Source organism: Pleurodeles waltl, chromosome 5 (assembly GCF_031143425.1).
Source record: "Pleurodeles waltl isolate 20211129_DDA chromosome 5, aPleWal1.hap1.20221129, whole genome shotgun sequence".
NCBI lineage: Eukaryota > Metazoa > Chordata > Amphibia > Caudata > Salamandridae > Pleurodeles > Pleurodeles waltl.
The window spans coordinates 1,552,434,104-1,552,458,760 of record NC_090444.1 but is presented as its reverse complement, the minus strand read 5'-3'; the positions used below and the strand labels follow the sequence as shown (position 1 = coordinate 1,552,458,760).

At 42.2% G+C, this 24,657-nt stretch overlaps 1 protein-coding gene across 1 annotated transcript in view; it reads left to right on the top strand.

The window, feature by feature from the left end:
• Positions 1–24,657, top strand: part of PXDN (peroxidasin) — a 584,135-nt gene that overhangs the window by 211,120 nt on the left and 348,358 nt on the right. The window contains exon 4 of the mRNA XM_069235854.1: positions 901–972. Within this exon, the coding sequence (XP_069091955.1) occupies positions 901–972 (72 nt within the window). The remainder of the gene's footprint in view (positions 1–900; positions 973–24,657) is intronic.

Below are 24,657 nucleotides of genomic sequence, written 5' to 3'. Positions count from 1 at the left end.
CATATTCTTGTATTGTTCCCATGTTATTTTTCACCCATCATATTGTGTTACTGTAACAATTAAGGCGCTGTTCTACACTGCGACTGGCACTACTTACTTACATATGGCATGCACTTCGTGAGATTGCCACTTTGTAATTTGGCACCTTTTCTCTTCTTTTCAGCATTTGCCTGGTGCAGGATTGAAAATCAATCAGTTGCTGCTAACATTGTACCTCGAATTTAACACCCCCCCAACCCCGCATGCCCCCTCCACCCCACCCACCCTTCGGTCAACTGTTTACAGTCTCCTCTAATAACTTCTTCATTTATATTTATCATTTTAGATAGTGCGTTAAGAATATTTTGAGCCCCATATGAAATTACAAAAAAAAATAATGTTAACTAACTCTGCCACAGTTGTCTGTGGTAGCTTCACGTTTCTTAACATTTATTACTGTAAAATTGTTTCTTCGCAACTAACCAGACCATAGGAGAACTAACCTTTTGATCACTATTTTTGAAACTTTGTTTTATATCTTCAAACAATTTGTTTAAATAAATGGTCCCCAAAGATTTTGCAAGTATGGAGCATGTATAGTATTTTCTTATATTATTTACCTGAAGTCTCTTTTTCCTTCTGTCATTATTTATTCTGTGGGGGCATCTGCAGTAGAACAGTCTTCCAAAGCGCAGAGCAGGTTATTGTTTAGAGGCAGGCAGATTCAAAATAAATATTAATTAATGTTGAAGATGTAATTAGTTTGTCACCTTAACAAAAGGAAGTTGTTTGCGTACTTTGTATGTGATCAAGGTATGTTTTCAAGTGGCCTAAAATTTCCTTTATCTGTCAAAGTAATACTTTGTTACACCTAATTGTGATCCTGTGTGTGTACTAATAATGCTAATTGTTTTGTTTCAGCTATTTGTACAAGAATGAAATCCAATCAATTGACAGGCAAGCATTTAAGGGACTTGCCTCTCTAGAACAACTGTAAGTGGCCACCTCTTCCTGTGCAGTCATATCTCCCTCATGCCACCTGCGTAATACACTTTCAAGCCCACTTTGCATGTCTGATAACCTAATTACATTTTATCCTGTTCTGCATGCATTGCATGTCGACATTGAGCTGCAGAGTTGAAATATTTTAAGTGTTTTTTTCACTGCAATTACTAAAAGTCTTCACTAAATCATTACTGCTTTCCACAGTGTTTCAAATTTATTTTTTTATTAAACTAATCCTTGGTACATCCTAAGGTGTACTTTGGTCGCAAGCATGACTCACTTAACAACGCCTCTTTGGAGTAGCACAGTAGTTGCATTAATTTCCGCAGTGTGGCTTGTGCATTTGTGTTGGATGTGCAGACCAATTGTGCCAATTCTTAAACCCCCTGCAATTCCATTAATCGTTTTCACTCAATGTCTTTAACTCGCTAAAACCAGTACAACTTGCACTAGAAGTGAACCTTGTACAACATTATACGCATTCCCAAAAAAGCCACAGTAAATCCCAAGTCATCACATTAAGTATCAAATAAAATTCACGAGACACTCCGACTTACTCCCTTACTGGAGGATTCCATCAGTAGGACAGCTCGCTTTCTCAGATTTTCATAGTCCGCTTTAAAATTAATGTAACCCTGTTTTTAAGCTATCTGTTAACACAAATTATTAGTAGCTGTCTTTGATAATCCCTACAAGAAAGGTAATTTGGCTGTCTCTCTGCATATTCCCATTGAATAATGTGTGTTGAACGGACTGTTGTGGGAATTCTAGTTTATTGGCAAGTATGGTCACAACTTAGCACCATGTCATCACGACATAATGCATTGAGGTCTTCGCTTTTCTGTTGTAATACGTTGGTACTATATGTGTCTGTCCAGTTGGTTGAATGGAAGCAGGACTTCATAACATCTCCCAGAACATATTAGTTTCCAGGAGTTAAAATATGGCGAGCTAGGTAACTACTCCAGTGGAGCAAAGCTTCACTCATTAGTATCGCCATTCAGTGCCAGTTGGTGTCCATAGTCTCTTTGTGGACCTCATGGAAGTTTCAAAGATTTCTAGAGGGTTATGCAGAAGACTAGATCAGGTTAGATTTCATTTACTGCTTTCCATCACATAGAATTATCATGCCAGAACAGTTTTACACATTAAAAGAGCAATAGTCATACATAATTAATAGATCATGGTTAACCTTATGGATTTGTCTTTGTGGAGATTGAATATGGTTGCTATTTGCATGCACAACTTAGGTAGACATTAAAAAAGACAGTGGCAATGCCAGTAAGTCTGGCTTATACATTAGTCCCTCTTCAGTCATTGATGGGTTCAAACACTCAAAAAAGTCATCATACATGCACCCTGTCACTCTCCCTTGCTTTCCTGTATTTATTCATCCCTCGCCAACTCGTTCCTGCATCCATTCTCTTACACAGCCATAGTAATACAGTCAACAAACTCCACAACATATGCAAGATATGCTAAAAGAACAAAAGTAAAAAAAATAAATGTGCTGCCACCTAAATGGGACAGACATACGCTACTAATAACAAATACAATTAAACAGAGTAGCAGAGGGTCGTCTTGTAATGATATTGTAGAAAGTGTTTTAAAATTCCAGCATGACATGGAAAATACTTTTCCATGATGATCTCCTGGTTTACAGGCAGTGAGAAGCAGGATGCGGCGCACTGCAGATGAAATGAGCAGCAGTCAAGCGATCCTTTAGTACTGTCTGGAGATCTATAGTATGCTCCAAAAATGGAACCAAAAAGAAGGAAAGCAATAAAAGCAGAAATTAGTGGAGCAAATGGAAAACTAAAGTTCCAGTGCACCTGCACTAGCAAAGTAGCACACACATTTTCAGACTAATGTGCAAATGTGGTAAGAAAATTGCTGTGAATCAAAGGACCGAACAGCCGGTGGCTGAAGTACACTGACCCATTGCCCCATTCTGTTATGGGCAAAAGGAGGAAAGTCAGTGTAATTGACACTCATACATGTCAGTGGCAGAAGACGTCTGGACCAAATCCCACCTATGTATCTGTGTTTGTGTGTGTGTCTGTGTGTGGGTGTGTGTGTATATATATTTATATAATGAGTTTTAAATGTGTTTAAATTATAAAATGCTGGCAGACAACATGGCCTGTCAGTCCTTCCAAAGACATTCTAGCAAACATTATTACAGTGCAAATCGTATACCCATAGGTCTTCTAAGAGCAGGTAGTCAACACTAAAGTCCTTTTCTGCAATGGTAATCTGTGAGATTTCATGTAACAAAATAACTGTTGCAGGCTTTAAAACTGTGCAACAACATTCAACCCTTAAAGGCCTATTGGCTTTAACATGTTTGTTTCATAATAAATAACTCAGACCTACTTCCTTTGTGAGAACTTTTAAAAGTAAAAGATATGAAATAACTTTTCCCAGGGAATCAATCAGTGTGTAGGCTTGTCAACTTAACTAACTCAAACCTACTGTACTGAGCATAAGCATTCCCACAAGGTAGCCATCACATGTACATCACAAATTTGCAGATATGCACAAAATCACAGTTGCCTAAATAGTATAAATTATATCCTAAGAGGGCCTAATAAGGATAATCGTAGTGGAAAATTGTATAATGTTATGGTTTATTCACGTGGATCACCAATGCCAAATCTCTTGCTTATTATGGTAATCTGTGAGATTCTATATAATAAAATGCCTTCGTATAGGCTTTAACAAAGTGCAACTGCAATCCACCCCTGAAAACCTATCGCTTTCAACACATACTTTTCCTAATAAGTAAGGCTTGCCTACTTGCTTTGTCATAACTTTTCATAATAAACAGATCACCCCTATGGTATGTGACATAGCATTGCCCAAAGAACAAATAAGGGCTATATCCTTCAGCATTGGCGAGACATCATAACCAAAACAGGCCTACTGAATTGAGTCTAAGCTGGCATCCAGGACGTGTGCAGTAATAAAATTACAAGTTTACATACAATTACAGTTGGCAAAACAGTACACGGCCTTTTTTTAAAGGACCTAACAGGTATTGTCCAAGTGAAAATCTTCTAACCCCAGAAGAAAGAAAATAAAGAAAGGAGGGGAAGTGGCAACAAGGGCATCGATCACCCTGTATTGTATGCCACTATAGCCTTAGAACCCGCCGTAGCGGGCTCTACCAGCTATTAAAGGCCCGCTCCCCGCGTTAAATGCCCGAGCCGAAGGCGAGGGCATTTAACAAGGGAGAGGGACTTTAATAGCCGGTAGAGCCCGCTACAGCGGGTTCTAAGGCTATTAGAACATTCTGCCACACAGGGCAGAATGTTCTATTAAAAAAAAAAAAAATCACGGAGCCGAGGGGATTAAAATCCCCTCGGGCTCCGTGAGGCTTTGTTCACAGCTGCTGCTGTGAACAAAGCCAACATGGGAATGTTGGCGCTGCGGGCTTTTACCGGCCTGTAAAAGCCCGCAGCACTCCATTGTTGTCAGTGGAGCCCCCAGCATTCCAATGTTCTAATATGCCTACTGCTGTACAGTCTGATGTCATCTGAAAGCAGTACTGCAAGGCCCCCAGGGCGTACATCAGTAACCACACTGTATCACCTGCACGGGTGAACTAGCAGTTCACCACAATAAAGCTGTAACATTTGCAGTTCTGTTATCTTTTCTATGGCTCCTGGGTCTTCACCAGGTCTCCCTTTCAGACTCCGAACTTGGCGCCTCCATGTCGCCCCAGGAGTTACTGGCAAGACAGGTTGGGTGTATCCTCTATCACCTCCGAACCATTGCTCTTGCTTTCTCTTTCTCAAGTTGTTGCCATTCCACATCGAGTGTGCCATCCTGTCTGACCACTACACTGGAGTTCAAGCGTATCTCCCTTCTGCGGCTGCTGCACTGTCTCCCCACTGCACCCCTCTGATGAAAGCCAAATGACCAGCCAAGGGTCGCCCTCACATCAGGCACCGGGATCCTGCTGTCCCCCCAGATATCCAGCCAGACCCATGCTTTTTCCAGGTTCATAAAGAAATGAGACTGACCCCCATATATTTCATCCTGATAGCTCTTAGCTTATGTTTGACTCCCCCATATATTTTTCACATTTGTTGTACATTTTGGGTATAGTCCAGAAAGATTCATGTGACATGATCATCAAAGGAAGGATCCCTTTGCTGATGAATCATCTCTAGTATTTTTCTCTGTCTCTATAATTGAGGGTTTTGGTCATTACAGTTTTCATTGACCCCCCCTCCCAGTCCCCCCCCCACTCCAGTCGGCAGTAGCGGTGTAAAGACCCTATGCACACACTCCACCATGAAGACCGTCGACAATGCAGCACCTGGGAGTGTCTTACAGAGCCACTGTTATAGAAAGAGTTCTGGGGTGGTCCCCCCCGCTCCCTCTGGAATCCGCACAAACAGTAGGTTACCATTCCGAGAGCAACTCTCTGCTTTTTCTGCTTGCATCTCAATCCGCTGTGTTTGGGTTGTCAGGGTGGCAACTATGGACTGGAGGGCCTTCACTTTCTCCAAGAATTTTGGAACATGCTGTTCTGTCTCCAGCGATCTCTCTGCCACTTTATACAGGTGGACACGCAGCAGATTTACATCCATAGATATTGAGCTTATCTTGACCTGGACGTTGGCGCTGGAAGCTCTGATTACCGTCAGACCACCTCTGCCAGCCGCCGGTCAGTCGCTCGCAGCACCCATGGCAGTGAACTGTCCGTCAGATTGTCCATTGGCTGCCGCTATCTGCATTCGCCATGGTGCTCTGCATGCGTCTTCCCTGGCGCCTTCAAGATCAGACGGGGAGACACCAAATATTGGGGATGTAGACGTCTGTGGCCGTGTGATTACATCATAACAGCGGGGCACTGCTTCCAGACTCACTGGGAGCAGTCCTCACTTGACGTGCTCTCAGTTTGTTTCTCTGCAGCTGAGTGCACCTCAGGCCTTATTCTGCAAGTATGGTCTGCACACTGCCACTCCAGGCTGCCACACAGGATGCCAAATCAGCCCACAAAGTCCCAGGAATGTTTCAAGCTGCAAAAACAGATCCGGGGGGGGCGCTTCTGAAGCATATGGCAGCACCTCCCAAGGACAGGAACACAGGTGTAGATCAGAAAGATGATGTAGGATGGGAGATCAGGGCAGCTCCTCTCTAAAGCTGCCTGTCGACCCCAAATGTTCTCTTCCCCCAACAAGTGACAACATTCATTTGTTCTTATGTCTGGAGGTTCTTCCCTTGTTTTCAGAGTTGAAAAGATACGTTAGATGGGCCCTTTTGTTTCTCTCTATAGGCAACATTAGTAACATCAATTGTTTCAGTTCTCCTGTTAGTTTGGACCTAGGGTTTGGCATATGTCCTACCAGCATGTCCCTGTCATGCACTGTCAGCAAGTAATTTGTCACTGATCAGTCTTTTCATGGCATATTTTTGAAGAGCTTTGTATATTAATTTGTATATTAATTCCATATATTCTTTCCATGTTTTTTGTACAGCTGTTGAAAAACACCTGGCCAATAGCAACAACTTTTTCCAGAAGGTTTTCTAACAGTAGGCATTTTACCTTGCACTTTAATCGAGACTTAAAGTTAATCTCCCGACTCTGCATCCTTATTTTATGCTACCAAGAGATGGCCATGACTTTGGACTTGGTGGCAGTGGCGTAGCGTGGGGGGTGCAGGGGGGGGCCGGCCGCACCGAGCGCAACATCTTGGAAGAGACTCGAGTGCTAAAATCCACGGGTTAGGGGGCGCAAATTACTTGCCTTGCCCCGTGTTAGGGGGCGCAAATTACTTGCCTTGCCCCGGGTGCTGACAACCCACGCTACGCCACTGCTTGGTGGTATTAGCACAAAAACGTCTTTTCAGTGGACCACTTCTGCTTTCAGCTGAGCATGACAAACTTTCTGAAGACAAGTAATGTATAAAATAAGGCTAGCTCCAGAAAGCCTTGGATTGGAATAATACCTTGTACTGTCTCTAGTGCTACATCAAATATGCCATTGACGTGTAAACACTAACAAGTGCACCTGGGCTGTCCTTGCATGCGCTACATTGGGAGTGGATTTGCCTCTGTTCTCATATGATTCCAATTTGGGGCGTGGTGTGTATTTACGTGAGCAAACTTATTGAAAAAAGGTGCTGTTTGCTACCCTGCTTAAATTAATCTAGTGTCTCCCTGAATGACAAATGAGTGATAGGCAATTTCTTAGTAATGTACATGTTCCTAGTGAGCATATTCTAGGTAACCCACCCATGGATATCATTTAGGGGTCGCAGCTGGGACCCTTGCCTTGCTCTTGCGACACCTGGCACTGCCATTGCGACCCCTGGCCTCTGAGATGGCAAAATCAGATTTAGAAAGACAGGGTAGCTCGCCCTTATGGACTTCGATGGGGCTCCGGTTTGTTTTCTGTCAGTGTTTTATTACACTGATAGTGAATAACATTTTATCAGTGTAGTAAAGAATGGAGTACAGTTAGCGGGAATATGATCCTCACTGGCAGCTGAGTTACGTAAAACATACTTTTAAAGGTATGTTGTGTGGTGCTTGTGGGTAAGTGTGTTTTTATGTGCGAGAGAGGGTGTCGAGAGAGGGTGTGTGTATGTGTAAGCACGTGTATGGGAGTGAAAGTGAAGGAAAGATGGTGTATGATAATTCCGCTACCTCTGGGAGTTTGGTGAATTGACTTTAATGAAACCACCTAATATTTTGGCAATTGGAACAATGTAAGGGGCACCTTTCCCTATATATTACACTTAGGTCGATTTTACGAGTTACCCGGGCAATAGAGCAACTCTTTTGCTGGCCGAAAATTATATCTGGGATCAGAATAATTTTCCATATCTTCTCAGAATGTATTGCGTGTTTTCCTTCGCTGCTTTGATGTGTCATAATTACCACTATCTGACCTGCATATGTACTGTATGTAATGTAATCCTCACTCTTTGCACTAGTTTTATCATATAAGCTAATAGAGCACATTTGATAACATTTTAATTGCACATTCAAAACAGGACAGACATGACATGTAGCCTGCATCACCATGGCACCACAACACTCACCTCTAAGGAACACGACACATAAAACATCCAACAGAACACATTAGACAGAACCACACATACATCTCACGTACTGCTGATAATTTCCATATTGTATATCACTGCACTCACCACAGTATTAACCACTAAAAGACAAAAAACACTACGTCTTGCATAACACTGCACATACATCCAACAGTGCAAAGATATACCATATAATGTTGTATTACAATGCTCACAAAAATAACAACTCCTACAAAGCAAATCACGCAAAATAAAAGGAAAATAACTAGACAGAATTTTACACATACATCCTACACAGAACAGTTATGCTATGCTGTTGGGTATCTCCATGCTTCCTGCAGTACTTACCTTCATAATAAGCCTCATCATTCGGCCCATCTAACAACTATCCAACACATTCCAGATTCGCCAAGAAATAGCGACCATGGTACCTAGTAGAACCCCACTACCTTAAGCTCACATGAAACATGCCAGACAGTGGGCATGCCGAAATACCTAGCTCACACCCAGTCATGTATGTAAGGCAGTCAGCCACGTCTCTCAAACACTGATTGCGCCTCTTGGTTTGACTTTGGATATGGATGAAAATCTGTCTCGTTATGGAGATTAAAGCCTCCGCTTTTCTCTCGTTTTCAGATACCAACAGAGTTATTTTGTATTGACTTTTTATGAGGAATCTCGTCGCAAGAAGAATGTCCTAATGGTCTAATGCTGGGTCATATTGAATGCTACACAGTTATAGCTAGGAACCGTGTGCCTTCTGCAGTTCACAATGTTATTCATTTGCATTTTATTTCATAATTGTGCTGTAGATTTCTAGATACAGTTGGAGCCTTGTGCTACTTGTTCAAGATTATATATTTTTTGAAAGCACTGAAAGAATCATCACCATTTTTCTTTCCCAGTGTTTTTTTGTACTTTGGGAATCACAGGGCTGTGTGGAGGGCACGCTTTAGTGGATTAAAATTTATTTGATTTTCTGTTAGCTTCAAGTGTAGATTTTAATGATGGTTCATTGTGTACTGACTCATTTGTGAGGAATTTTCAGGGGTATTTTTTATTAGTTTGTGTGTATGTCTTGTCATTAGAATTGTATCTGCTGATTGTAGAGTTGAGGTAGTGGGCTTGTATTTAATATACGGTAATGTACTATTGTTACTACTGATACTAATACCTATACTTTTTTCTTTTTTTCCCTGTGAGGTTTCATTTTAATTTTTCCATAATAAGACACTTTTTGTGACCTTGCCACTGTGTACAACATGATGCGTGCAATAGTCAATTTAACTTAAGTGCCAGAAGAGGCTTTTCAAGGTTTTCAAAAACCCCATGCCAAACAGACATTAGTCCGTCTCGTGTAGAGATGCGTGGTGGATTGGAATCGACACTATATTCATTTCTTATTTGTTTGCCGTTGTTCCTCATTGAAAAATGAAACCGTGAGCTGTCTGGGTATGCTCGGTTGTGAGATTGTTTGTATGATAGTCCAGTGGAGGATATTTGTGGCAATGTATGTAAGAAGGTACGGATTTAATATGATTGATACCTATCCATAATAAAATAAAAGAAATACAAATGTTTGTCTACGATATGGGCATCCTTTTTTTTTTTTTGTTTTTAGCAGGTTTTTTTTCACTTTTGACAATCTATGTCAAAATAAAAATTCTATGTACTAAAGTAACCTTGCTTTACTTTATCCTCCTTATTGTTTTCTCTTTCAAATGCCTAGTGTTCGATCCCTACTGTTACTAGGTAAAATGGGATAGATGATAACACCTAGTGTGAGCTAATAATATATTTTCTTCCCTCATTATAATACACACATTAATGAGCAAAAATTGTGTTTTTGATGTATGTTTACTACCCAGGTTTTCTTGTTATTGTGACTTACCTGTGTTTATTTTTAATAACAAATCAAAACATGTTTCTAAAACGAAATCTCCTAGGCTTGTACAATCACAAGTAATCAGCCCTTTTATTGTAAAACGTTTTTATTGGCACTTTTCAAGATTAACAAATACATCACACTGGACATGGCCCACCTACTATAATGCAATCAACATGGACATCACAACGGTTAGGGCAAGTCCCGCTCTCAGCAGGTTCCAAAAGTCAGGATGTTGGCTAAGTGCAGCAAATTCCATAACAGAGAGACCACATGGTTAAATCCGCCCCCCCCCAACAACTCCCTCTCGCCTCTGCCTGCCACAACTACAGAAGGGTACCAGGTCCACTAGTCTCAGTCCCTCAAGGCAACGTAGTCCTAAAATAGTGTTTGGCGTCGTTCTCTGGTGAGGAAAACGATGATAACCATGCTGCGCCAAGGTAGGCGGTATCACTCCCAGTCAGTCAGTGGAAGAGGTCTAGCTCCTTCCTTCATGGTTGGAGTGCCAGACTGGATCTCCATTCACTCAAAATGTGACCAGGAGTTTCCATTGATGCTCGAATACCATGTGAAAGTCATGTCCGTTGCTCATCAAGCTCCCCATGGCTACCATCGTCCATAGTCATTGGTGCCTCTGAATAAGTGGGACGGGGTGTCAGTTGTTTTCCAGTTATATGCAATTGTATGTTTTGCTGCCCTTAAACACTGTAAACTCATGTTTCACTCTGTCCTTGTCATGCACACCAGGTGTAGGGGTTTCAGTCATAGAAGTATTATTTCCAGGTTGACAGGGGTAGGGAATGTCAGAAACTGCTGGAGCAGCAGCACTACCCCCCCACCCCCAAAAGAGATGTATCTTGTAGTCCCACCATGTGTATTGCGTCGCCTCTCATGCCACAGTTATCATATTGGCAGTTCTGTTATCTGCTCCATGGCTCGCGGGTCTTCGCCAGGTCTCCCTTTCAGAATCCAAATTTGGTGCCTCCATGTTGTCCCAAAATTGAGGTAATGGGTTATGATATATGCAGTGTAACGTCTGAGAGGTGTAATGCCAGCCAAGCCATAACTTATAATGAATCTCCTGATTATAGGTAGAGACAGAAGAGGATTGTTTGTCCCTGCATAGTCTATCCTACCTCTTAGAGTCTATAGGAGCACCGAGCACACGTTCCCACAGCGTGTTGTGTGGCCATGGATGTGGGGCCTCATGTTTTAATAGGAGCTTAAATAGAGATTATATTGTACCTTGCATGCCAGTTAGTTTGTGGAACTGCATCACGAAGTCTGTTTTGGGTCTCAGGGGTGTGGAATTTATTAAAATATCTACTTGTCCAGGGGACAGGTTGCTTCTCAAATCTACTTGTCCTGTAAAAAGATCTACTTGTCCCTTTGGTGCCATGTAGTGTGGCGACAAATTATGGCAGCAATTAATAGCCTCTCTGATTATACCAGGGCTACTACCATAGTAGGGCTTGAATACTTGGAGTTTCAATCCCTACTGTAGCAATTTCCTTATTTTGCCACCTTTCTGCAGATCTGCATACTGGGGCTGGAGGAAGCAGTAAGCAATAGTTCCAGGGCTGGAATGCCTTTGAGTCTGCAAACCTACTAACCTGCATGTTTTAAAGATTTTTACCAGCTTCTCTCTGATATTTTCCCATAATAAGAAAGGTTGGACATTTACTCCTGACAATGGCAGAATTAGAACTTCTTCCAGGGTTGGGAAGAAAGTGGCTGGAGGGAAAATGAACTTGCAGATGCTCAATAGATTTTCACATGAGCAAATCTACACATCGTATTTACCCACGCTAAAATACAGTTCACAAATATTTTATAGGGGTACGACATATACCATGGGTGCACTTTTGTGACTTTCTTTAAGAATTTGGGGCCACAAGTAGGTAGGTTCAGATTTGTGACCTGCAAATTGCGAGTCGCAAATCCGAATGTAGGATGGTGTCCTTGACACCATTGTGATTCACAAGGGCTTTGCAAATGCCCACATCATGAATAATCATGAGGTGGGTCGCAATTTGCGACCCCCTCACGAATGGTGGCCTGCTGGAGACCGCAGACCACCATGTCTGTGACTGCTTTTCAATAAAGCAGTTTTTTGGGTTTTTTTTTGTAATGCAGCCCGTTTTCCTTAAAGGAAAACGAGATGCATAACAAAAACGAAAAATGAAACGTTTTCGTTTCATTTTTTCAGAGCAGGACCACTGCCTGCTCTGAAATTTTTTTTACAGTGACATTCACAATGGGGAAGGGGTCCCATGGAGATCCCTTCACTTTTGCGAAAGTGTTAGCACCCATTTGAAATGGGTGCAAACTGCGATTGGTTTGCGCCCGCGTTCGCGGTCACAAAACAATCCTACATTGCACTGCGAGTTGCAATTAGGAAGGGAACACCCCTTACTAATTGCGAGTCGCAAACCTGTTTTGTGATTCGGTAACCAGGTTACTGAATCGCAAAACTTGGTTTTGCATCGCAATGTGCTTTTTGCATGTCGCAAACAGCGAAAGTCGCTGTTTGCGACATGCAAAAAGCTACCTACATGTGGGTCTTGGTCCCTAATTAGGTCTGGTGTTAACAAAGACATTTTGTTTTTATTAAACTTCTATTTCTCTCTCTTTCGGCTGGCTTTACTGTGAGTGATCGCATTCTGCTCTTCCACAAGGAGCATATTGCCACACAAAGTAGTTTTGTTCAGTGTCAGGAACTACAGTGGCAATCAGTGACGTAACGAAACTGGAGGGTGCTCCTTTGCAAAGAACATGGAGGAGCCCCCTCTCCAGACTCACTCTGGGCAGGTGCTGTGCTGACGGGGCCCCCTGGAGGGCGGCTGCGGGGCCTTTGTTATGCCGCTGGTGGCAACGTGTGCTTTAAGAGTTCAAAAACTTTTTGGTTTTTTTTTGCCAATGTTTGTTACAATGTTGAGGGCCTGGTAGCTCCCACAACAATAAAGTGTTACAAAAGCCATGTCAAAATAAGACACGCATTGATGAAACTAAAAGACTTATAAAAATATGTCAGATCAGTTGGCTTTGTCAGTGTTTGTTTATTTTCATGCTTCCCATAATCATGTTGAAAATGGTTACACTGATTTTCCATTAGAAATGTTTTTGGGAAATACTACCATGCATCAACACATTTTACTAAATGACACTTCATTTGCATATAATCAGAGAGCATTCTGGGAGCATTATACTTAGCCTCTTAGCCTAAACTTTTCAAAAATGTGTGTACACGTTTTTTTTTTTGTACTGGAACCAACGTCAGTAGTGAAGTGTGACCTTAAAACATTTATTTACAGCACGCACCCTAATAATGAAGTCTTTCAAATAATGAACCATAAATACAAGTTCGAACAGCATTATCTTTTGGAAACACATTACCTCAACTGCAGAGAGTTCAACTCTCTGTAAACAGGCAGCCAAAGGGTTTGTGCTGCAGGGGGTTGGGCCTACTTGTCCCAAGGACAAAGTAAACATAAAAACTTGTTGCCCTTGACCCCAAACAAGATGTCCCGGGCGTCGGGCGATAGGAATTCCACAACCCTGGGTCTAATGACTCCAGCGTGTATCTGGGGCTGGGTAATCTAATGACAGAGTTGCATATAGTGAAACAGTTCCATGTCAGGGAAGTTGTAAGTGTTCTAGCTGTAGGGGAAGGTTTTGGGGACAGTTGCCTCTTAGAAGTCAGCTGCCATTTTCACCCACCCTCCTTCCAGTGGAGGAAGGCCCGCTCAGCTAGTGCAGGATGAAAGGCCAGATTAAAGTGGATCGGTGTATGTGGAGGGGTAGGAAGGATATTAGCCGCTGAGCGGCCACAAACCTATCCCACATCCTAAATGTGGTAGCCCTTGGGGTGCTAAGCTAGGCATTAGGAGGTCTATGTTGGCGGTCTAGCCACACCAGCTTCCACAGGGGTCTGTGGGAAATGGCGTGGTCCATTTGTGGCTAGCTGTTTTTTTAATTTTTTTATATAAAGGACATAAGTTTGCATTGGATATGCTGAAGGTACTGGAGATCTACCCAGATCAGGAAAGCCTGAAAAAACTAGAGAATGCACAGAAGTATATTCTTTTTAAGAGCATTGATTCTGTTGAACCACTAGAGCATGAGCCACAGTTTACAGTTTTAATGTCATTGGAGCATACCAAGGTGGAGTGTTTTAAACATACATAACGTGATATTTTGGAATACACAAAGGTTTTACATTCAGACAACCTCATTATATCTGTTTTCATGAGATAACACCCACCAACACCTGTACTATGTTTTATTTTTATTTTGTAATTAAATCATTTTTTTTCTCTTTTTGGTTTTCAAGAAACACTATTTGTGCTCAATAAATCATCTACTACCAACTATTGTAGTTTACAATGGTATTGAAAGCTCCAGAGGTGTTCTGTGATCATGAAGGTCAAAAGGTTGAGATCTTTTATAAATTCCTAGCACTCCAGTGTAACTTGCAATGTGCTTTAACACCAAACAGAAATTATTTTACTCAGTATAGTACATGATCAGACCATTATCCCCCAAAATGTTTGAATGCTTGGGGCCTCATTTAGAAGTCGGCGGAGGGCAATATCCCGTTGGCCATATTACGATCCCTTTCAATCCTATGGGGATCGCAATACGGCAGACAGGATATCCGTCATGTTTGTGACAGAGTATTCCCTCTGTTGACTTCTAAATCAGGTCCTTAGTCTCTTGCTTCTTCTTAAAGAGAGCAGTGGTTGCAAATAAGCAGTATACACTCGGAGACTGTAGTGCAAAATTAAGCACACACATAAATAGATCGTAATCTGTTGTTAAACATAATCAAGGGCATTAACATTTTCTAATTTTCTTATAGTAGTTGAAGTGTGGTGGCAGAAGTATAATGTAATAAGAAAATTATAAACACGTTTTTAAACACTGATTTTGAGTTCCCATATATTTCAGAACACTATTATTAATGATAAGTATAACATGTAGAGCTGGGAGAGGCAGGGGTGTTGGTGTTTGACCACTGGTGTGTAAGACCAAACAGAAATAAACTTGTGTCTTTTTTTATACAGTAACAATTAGCAGTAATGTGTTCCCTGAACTTATCATACCTAGGTCTAAGTCACACATTTTTATGATATATGATAATTATAGTGAGTAATAGTGCAGTACATACACAGTATAATAACTAACAGCCCATATTTGGTTAACAGTGATGCCTTGGAAGTTGTAGGATTCGTCATTTGCTATTGTTCATCTCTACCTAGCTGCCAATGTGTGCTGGATCTGTAGGGCCATGGGTATATCTGAAGCAACTATGTACTTAATGATTGCGTTCCATTTGGAAAGCAAATGATCAGGTTATGTACCGGAAAGTAGCTAGTTGTGTTTGTAAGCAGTTTGTTGTCCCCACCACAACCATTATGTATGATAAATATTTTAAGTCTTTTGCCTGAAATGGTTTGCACATTGGGCAAATAATGTGGTTGTCTTTTAAAAAGTATTTCAAATTGGTACTTCTAACTGCATATTTTTCAACTTAAGAATATTCCCGAGGCACAAAACTGAATTCCAGAAGTGTTTACTGCAGTGCCCCCATGTGCCTCTATGTGACATCATGCTCCTCGTAATGCCCAGAAGTGACGGAGAGGAGCTGTATATAGGCACTACCCTTGACACTGATACCAGTTCCTTTATTTTCATACCTTTGAATGCTGATCCAAAGTCTTCACTTTTGTCGGTTGACAAATTCTTAAAAGATTCTTCCTAACGTGCAAGGGGACAAAGTCCACATGGAAGACTACAGGATTCAAACTGGGGCCGTAAATGTCAGAGCAAATGCCGGTGCCAGAGCTACACGAGGTCTGCCTCTTGGGCTTGACTCACAGCATATCAAGTCATGCAAAGGCAGTCCGGGTCCATGATGCAAAGCTGTATGTCACCAAACACCGAAATAATTCACTGACCTCGCATAAGTCCTGCTCCAAGTCGAGGATGTGGACTGTTTCCAGCTCTTGAGGTCACTCCTGCACCAGATCCTCTTCATGGTCACAGTCACCGATAAATTAGAGGAAGAAATGTAAGATGTTAAAGAGGGACTCAAACCCATCCCAGCACTCTGTTCAAAGAGATGTCAGGAGGGCTTCAAGTTGAAAACCGATCTCACCTCTGATTGGATAGCTAATTCCTCGACTGGTCTTGTTGCATCCTATCAGTAATCGGGGCAGCAGGATGAGGCTTTAAGGGGGCCATGCTGTGCATTTTTGGTACTTTTCTGTGTTCCACTGGTGTGCCCTTGGGCCCCAAGGATCTGAAGGATCCACCAATTGTGTAACTATTCCAGCACCAAAGTCTCCTCTGGTCCCTTCTCCACCAGCACTGGTCCTGATGTTGCTGGAACTGGAGGTTGAGCCCCTACAGACTCTGGTGTCCAACCTCAAGCAAAATCCACTTCCACTCCATCCGATGTCACACTTTGACTTCACTCCAATATTCCTGGTCCCATTGCCTCTGATTCTGAGAAAACTGTTCTTTTCCAACAAGGCTTTACTCAGAGACTTAATCCCTTTTCGGTTTGAATACTAATCAACCGCACAATGACAGTGGTGATGATGGGAAAGAGTTACCCCCCCCCCCCACTGTGATGATGATGATATTTACATGGGCTTGCAGTACGCCAGTGGACTGCACTGCTCCCCTCTGTGGTTTGTTTTGCCTATTGTACCTCAACGGAGGAAATAGCATAATATTGCTGGAGTTATTAGATGTGCAGCTGAGGCTCTAGTCCCATAGTTGCCTTCAGATGAAGTCAGAATAGATTTCCGCACTGCACCCGGGGCTAGTTTTATCTGACCCCTGGTTCCATTTAAAGAAGTCCTGATGGACACCCTTATGGGTACTTGGGAGAAGCCTTTATTTTACCTCACCCCACGGTGAACATGCTAGTGGTCAGGAGCCTCAGATTCTTATACACCACTCAACTCCTGAGAGTTTGGCTGCCCAAGCTTCTACTAGCGCTATCAATCCTAATACCTTCCCCACGACCCCTCCAGATGGAGAGTGGAATTGGATTGATGCATTCAGGAAGGCTTAGAGGTCAGTCGGTGTGGACTCCCTCTTAGGTCATATAGACCCTTTGGGACAAGGGCAGCGAGATCTTGCCAGTCGTCCTGGAGGGGTTTTGGGCCTCTTTGCCTGAAACCATTCAAGATGGCCAGCATGTCATTAAGGCTGACCTGGACACAGTTCACCAGTTAGGATGTGCAGTAGACACTAGTGGCTGTGCCACCACTTGTGGTTGCGATCCACTGGCTTTTTTACAGACATGCAAGTGTCTCTAATGGTCATGCCGCTTAATGGGTCATGCCTCTTTGGTGCAAGGGCTGATTGTGACCTCAAACCCTTTAAAGAAAGCAGACCCACCACACATTCCTCTGGCTTTTTTACTCCTGTCCAACAGTTTTCTCAGGAGCCTGACCTTTCCAAGGATACTCCAGTGGGTTGGCATATTGACACCACTAGGCCCTGTCACCACAGCAGCAATAGTTCTGGTCCTTTCGTTGTCAGGGATCAAAGGGACACACACCATGCAGGCCACTAGGACCACCATTCCACCCAGCCCTCCACCCCTGGGGCATCTACCTCACTGTTGCTTTAGTTTGCCCTTAGTTTTCGAGAGCTATCCTGTAAGAGGCAGGATTAGACACTTTCATCTTGGATGGCAGACCTTTACATCAGACAGACAGGTCCTCCAGATAGTCCAGCAAGGATACACCCTTTCAGTCCATTTTTACCCACCTAAACTTCCTCCTATATCACAGTGGCTTTGTGGAGCACCTATCTATCTTGTGTAAGAGGTGCAGATTTTACTGGTCAAAGAGACCATTAAGAGGGTGTTGGCTTTGGAAGTGTAGACTGGCTGTTACTCCTGCTATTTCCTTTTGACGAAGAAGGACGGAGGCCTTTCTCCTATTTTGTTTCTTCATCCTCTTAACCCATTCCTACTGAAGGCTAAATTGTAAATTCTAATGCTGTCCAAAGTCCTGTCTGCCCCGGACCACTGGATAGTTGCCTTGGACCTGCAGGACTCATTCTTTCTTCTGCCTGTCCTGTAGTCCCACCTGCAGTTCAAGCTAGGTCAGGCGCATTTATAGTTTGTTGTGCTCCCCTTCAACCTTACCAGTGCCTCTCGGATGTTCAAAAAAGTGATTTGTGTTGGTTGCCGCCCATCTTTGAAGATTTGGGGATGCCAGTTTTCCTGTAACTCGAAGACTGATTGTAACTCGACGACAGACTGTTGAAGGCCATATCCTCATAATTTGTTGTAGATCACCTCCAGCTGACGGCGAACCTCCTGAAATCATTAGAGTTCTCGATCAACTTGCCAAAGTCATGTCTGACTTCGCAGAGATTCCCTTTCTGGGCTCTGTTTTGTTTAGAGCCTTGGTCCCATCACAATGAGTCCAGAAGATTGGAGCTATGATGCTGTTTTTTCAGACTTGGTCCTGGATCACAGTGAGGGCATCTCTGAGGCTTCTTGACCCGCTGACCTCCTGCTTCTTGCTTGTCCACTTTGCCAGGTGGCAGACTCTGTGGTAGGATCTCAAGTCGCTTTGGGTCCAGCACCCAGCACCAAGGTAAAGTGTTGAATGCCATCTAGGTTCAGAGGAAACTTTACAAGATCTGTAGGGGTGGCTGCTTGATCATAATCTGCCCAGTGGCAGGCCACTCACCTTTTCCCACCCACATCTGACAGAGGTGCAGATGTGTCCCTGCTGGATTGGAAATGTCATCCAAGAGAGGTGAAAATCAGAGGCCATTGGTCTTTGATGGAAAACTGTCTCCACATAAATCTGTAGGTATTGTGGGCCTTCCCGAGTGCTGAAGGCCTTCCTGCCATCCATTATGGGAAGAATGGCGCAGTTTCACATGGCCAATGCTACCGCCATGTGGTACTGCAACAAGCTGGGAGTAGTGGGGTCTTGGATCCGGTGCAAAGAAGTGTTGTGCCTCTGAAGATAGCTAGAGTGGCAGGGCATGTCTCTGATTGAGAAACACCTGGCAGGATCTTTAAATGCCAGAGTGGGGAAGCTCAGCGGGCAATCTCTGGTGGATCACGAATGTTGATTGCATCCAGAGGTTGCACAGGATGTTTTCTGACATTGGGGAATGCCCTGGGGCTAGATTTTTTGTGACCATTCAGAATGTGCAGTCAAAGCTTCTGCATGTTGGAGCCATGGAACACATTCTCTAGCAGAGGCATTCAGGGTGGAGTGGACCACAGGACTTCTGTACGCCCCTGCCTATCCTTCCCAGATTTCTGAAAAAGATCTGGAACAACTGGGCCCAAGTAGTATTGGATCAAGAGAGAGTGATTGCCGGATATTCTGGGCATGAGCATCTGTCCACTGATCTGGCTACTGCATTGGGCGGATCTTATTTCCAGCACATTCTACACCTCCAAGCTTAACGACTGAGCAGCAACAGTTAACTGTGTATAAACTTCCTTCCTCGACTGCGATGTCAACCTCGCAGCCAGGCATCCCTCTCTAAAATCTATTTAAGCAGCCCATTAATGCATTAATGAGTTATTTTGAATCGCTATCAAGTTTTACAGTGGATGATATCAGTGTGCATGCCACATTAAAAATAATTACTTGACAAGTATTCTACCAGCAATGCAAATTCTCATTTATTCACAAGAATATTCGAATATTCGTTCAGAGTATAGGGCAATGAGAAAACAGAAAGCACTTTCCTTGCAATACTTACAGGAACTAGTCAACACCAGAAAGTTTCACCCAGGAAAGTACTAAGCAAAAACAATTCAAATTGTCACCTTCAGGAAGACCGAGTGTATGTTTGTTTTACATTAAACGTGCATGGGTACATGTATTCACATGCATAGCTGCATACTGTCCAATGAGTACGTGACGCCCTTCAACCAGTTTATTTTTATTTAAACATTTATACAGTGTACAATCCCCAAAAGGTATATCTAGGTGATGTGATGAAAAATTAAAATAATTCCAGGGGCTGCACAACATTCAGTTTGTGTGATAAAAACAGCCATATGTATTACTTCCTATGTTCCATGATTAGACTACGATCTAAACACAGGCTGAAAAATAACCATGTGTTTAACTGATCACGTTCGCAGCACAAACAAAAACATATTCCACAACTGGGCTGTTGACACAGAAGACGAACTGCCCCCACTGCGCAGTGTTTGAAACTAGGAACATTGAGCCTGCAAGCATTTTCAGATCTCAGAATATAGAATGAACGCCTTCCAGAACAAGCATTTTCAATGCAACCGATCTTGTGTTTGCTTGAGCTAGAGCAATTAGCATTGTAAACTCCTAACCGGACTTTTCTTGCCATATAAACTGAAAAGTAAAAGTGTCACATAAGCGAGCTGACGGCCGCCATCAGTGCAAAGCAGACACACAAAGGGAAATAAAAGTTCACTTGTAGTGAAATTTATCTGCAAAAGTGCAATTATCCATGTAAACGGCAAAAGTGCAATTATCAACCTAACCGGCAAAAGTGCAATTTACTATGTAACGGGGTTGATGTCATGCAAAGTGCTCGACTTCTGCCCAGGGCGATCACGCTGCGAAAAAAGAGAAAAAGTAGTCTGGAAACCGGACAGAAAACGTGGAGCCTCATATGTTTTAAGTACTAGGTCGCTGCGCTTGAGGATGGGTTAAACACCGGAAAAGGCATGACTTATGCATGCCTTTCACTAATGAAAGCAAGCAGATTTTAAAAGATAAGCTCACAAACCAATGAAAGAAACTGACATGACATGGGCGTGATTTGAAGCCCAAAGAGAGATTGTAGCACGGGATGGAGCGCTTTGCGCTCACCTGTAAGAAGGGCTGATCTTTCCACTATATGAAGATTTAGCATAAGGCTGTGAATGTTGTCGTCTGCACGACTGACTGCCAGTGTAGGTTCACCAAGCCACAGATTCTGAATGAAAGCATTCACGAAATAAATAAAATGTATTTATATCTTAAAGTTCGAGATCATGCAATAACCACACACCAAAAATGTATTAAAACAAAATGGATTAAGGAACATAATTCAAGAACCAGTTCCTAAAAGCATTCATGAGTATGGAAAATAGTACTACAGAAGTACTCGTTTTATGGACTCTTACGTTTTTTTGGTGAGTCAGCTCCGAAATGTCCGTCTCTCTATCAGTAACAGTGAAAGGAGAGCACAGTATTTTAAATTTTTACTAACTGTATATGAATATTCCCTCATTATTCAAATTGTATTGCCAATTTATTTTGGAGCCAACTCACAAACGCATGTACGAGTACATATGAGAGAGCTTCTTTGTGAATGGATCCCACCGTGTTAAAGTACTCTGAACTGTGTTTTAGAAAACAACCACAGTGTTAAAATCGATTTAAATAAATGTCAGATCGCAGACATTATTTATTATAGCCTTAGAACCCGCCATAGCGGGCTCTACCGGCCATCAAAGGGCCTTTAACAAGGGAGAGGGCCTTTAATGGCCGGTAGAGCCCGCTACGTTGGGTTCTAAGGCTATTAGAACATTCTGTCATTCGGGGTCAGAATGTTCTATTAAATAAAACAAATTCCTCACAAAGCCCGAGGGGATTAAAATCCCCTTGGGCTCCGTGAGGCTTTGTTCACAGCTGTTCCTGTGAACCAAGAGAACATTGGAATGTTGGCTCCTGGCTTTCACCGGCCAGTAAAAGCCCAGAGCACTCCATTGTCTGCAATGGAGATCAGAACATTCCAATGTTCTAATACTTTATAAAATTTGTGCAAGGATGGGGCAGTGTTCATGAGAATAAAATGTTAGAGGGTAACGTAAAAAAAAGAAAAACTAGGTAGAGTCATGTCAACATTCTCAACAGATGCAGTATACACCAAATGTACAGATCACCTAGTAAAGAAATCTAAAAATAAATGTAATAAGAAAATTATGCATTTGTATGCCTTGAAGGGTCAATAAAAAAGGGGTGAGCTTGCCCAAGTATGTAAGACATGTAGGACTTACAAGTCTGCAGGGAGAGTCACTGAGATTTACTTACAGTGGTGCTGATAATTGCTAAAGAAAATGTTCCTTGAATGTAAAAAAGAGATTCACCTAAGTGTCATCTCTTTTCTAAGCTGAAAACAAACAAGCCAGTGGCAATGAAGTTTGAATGTGTGGCAGACTTCATACAGGGAAAAACAAATAATAAGTATATGTAGAGTGAGATGGCAGTTAGTGAGTGCACAGTGCATCTGCTTGCTGAATGTTAAAGGCATGCATATTCAAGATGGCAGTACCCAGTGCAGAGCCCACCCAAAAAACTCTGAGTAGTAAAATTGAGTAATACTGACACAGAGGTCGGAGGTGACATTTCCATGTCAGTAAGCTTACAAAAGTAACTATGGGTACAAAAACCTATGTAATAGTTGTGATATATCCACAGAAATAGAAGAAATGTAAAGCTGATGTACATAGGCCTGCTGTTGTCGCAGGGTAGCATAATGACTTCAAGTGGCAATCATTCAATCATAATTCTTCCAGGTTCAGACTGTTAGATTATAAGTGTTCTTCACTGAGATGCTATCCTTAAAGAGTGAGATATCTGTGGAATTTCAAGTGTTTCAGTTCTTTATTAAACACATCATAAACAGATATGGTCTTAATGTGTAGATGTCCTGGAACTCTTATGCCCCTAAGTGCTCCAAGTAGAAATAGGGACATATTAGAAAACACACCTGGTGAAACGAGGTGATTGGTTTATAAACCAGGTACTAATTTCCTGGGAAATCACACCAATTAAGCTACCTCCTAAAATGGCAGAAAATAAACTTCACTACCTACAAATACATTGTGTATTGTGTAAATATGCAACTTTACATATTGAAGACTCAAGAAGAATAGTCAGATGTTTAATCCATCCAACACCTCAAAGGTTGGTCAATGGGCACAAAGGGTTGAGGACTTGTAAAATTGACTTTAAACCACTATTGGGGCATTACAGAATCGGCGAAATGAGGATAACCTGCTTCAAGATGAATGTGAAGAAATATTCTCTGTCAATAGCATGGCTTTAGGATGACCTCATTTTAAACAAATACAAATGTATATACAATAGATAGTTTACTGTACCCCAGCAAAGTTTAATAAATGGAACGTAAATATCACTGCCTAGATGTAATTAACTGGAGACATGGGTGCACATGATTTGGGAATGCCCTAGGTTAAAGGAATTTTGGGAAAAGGTTATATTTTTTATCAGAAGCTAATTAGGAGTAACTATTGTACCTAGATCAATTCGTTTTGGAAGATCTACGCATTTAGGGCAAAGATCAAGAGGCACCAGAGCCTGGTGATTTCTAGCTATATTGGTAGCTCGTTTTTGTGATAACGTTTTGGAAAGCAGTTACACCTCCAGAGTACCAAACATGGCTTAATAAGATTTCATAATATATATGTTAGAGAAAATCTATATGCTAAATGAGTGGGCAGAGGGAAAATGTTGTTTTTGAGTCATTACAATAATGAATTATTTGAATGTTATTAATTGAAGTATCTAATGATTTCACAATGAAACAGACCTGGTTTGAAGTTAGCATATGTGATTTTGAGACTTCTGTTTTTCTTTTTTCTAACATGAAAGTTAGATGAAACTATCAGGAAATCATATAAATAAAAATAAGGAAAAAAAGAAAGGATAGCAAAACATAACATAGGAAATTTTTGGCCAGGTTTATTTTATTAAGTTGGTTTCAATTCGTTTTTGGTCATTTTTGTTATATCAATAAATAAATAGTTGACTACTATAGCCTTAGAACCCACCGTAGCGGGCTGTACCGACCATTAAAGGCCCGCTCCCTCGTTAAAGGCCAAAGGCGAGGGCCTTTAACAAGGGAGAGGGCCTTTAATGGCCTTTACAGCCCGCTACGGTGGGTTCTAAGGCTATTCGGATCGGGCCTTTAACAAGGGAGAGGGCCTTTAATGGCCGGTACAGCCCGCTACAGCAGGTTCTAAGGCCACTCGGGCAGAATGTTCTATTAAATAAAACAAATTCCTCACGAAGCCCGAGGGGATTCGAATCCCCTCAGCCTCTGTGAGGCATTGGAATGTTGGCTCCGGGCTTTTACCTTCCAGTAAAAGCCCAGAGCACGCCATTGTCTGCAATGGAGATCCAAACATTCCAATGTTCTAAATAGGTTTAACTACTTTTTGTGTCATGAAAATAAAAAAGGCAAGAAATAAAATAATGTTTCAGCCATAACAGATACAGAGCCTACTAACCACAACTAGTATACAGACGTGCATGCACAAATGTTATATAAAACAGGCCAGAAACCACAAACAGATTTCAGTAGCATAATAATATACAAGTTAGTGGCACAGACTGTCTGTGAGCAAATATAAAATATGAATGTACAAAAAAGTTAACCCCACCACACTAAACCACTGGTCGATACAATCCCAGATAAGTCCTGCTTAAGTTTTACCTTCTCAAGAATTGAGCTAAGAGTGCTGTGCCTGGGGAATACGTTTGCCGAGACCAAGGAGAGCACTGCTGGCGAAGGTCTGCAGGCACGAACAGTTGGCTGGGTGTTGCTGATGGGCAGACTGGAGCCTCGCAGTCGCGAGCGGCAGTGCTTGCTGTGAGAAGAGACACAGTTGAGACAGCTTGTGCTGGTTCTTTGGGAGAGTGCCACAGTTCCTAAGCGAATGGG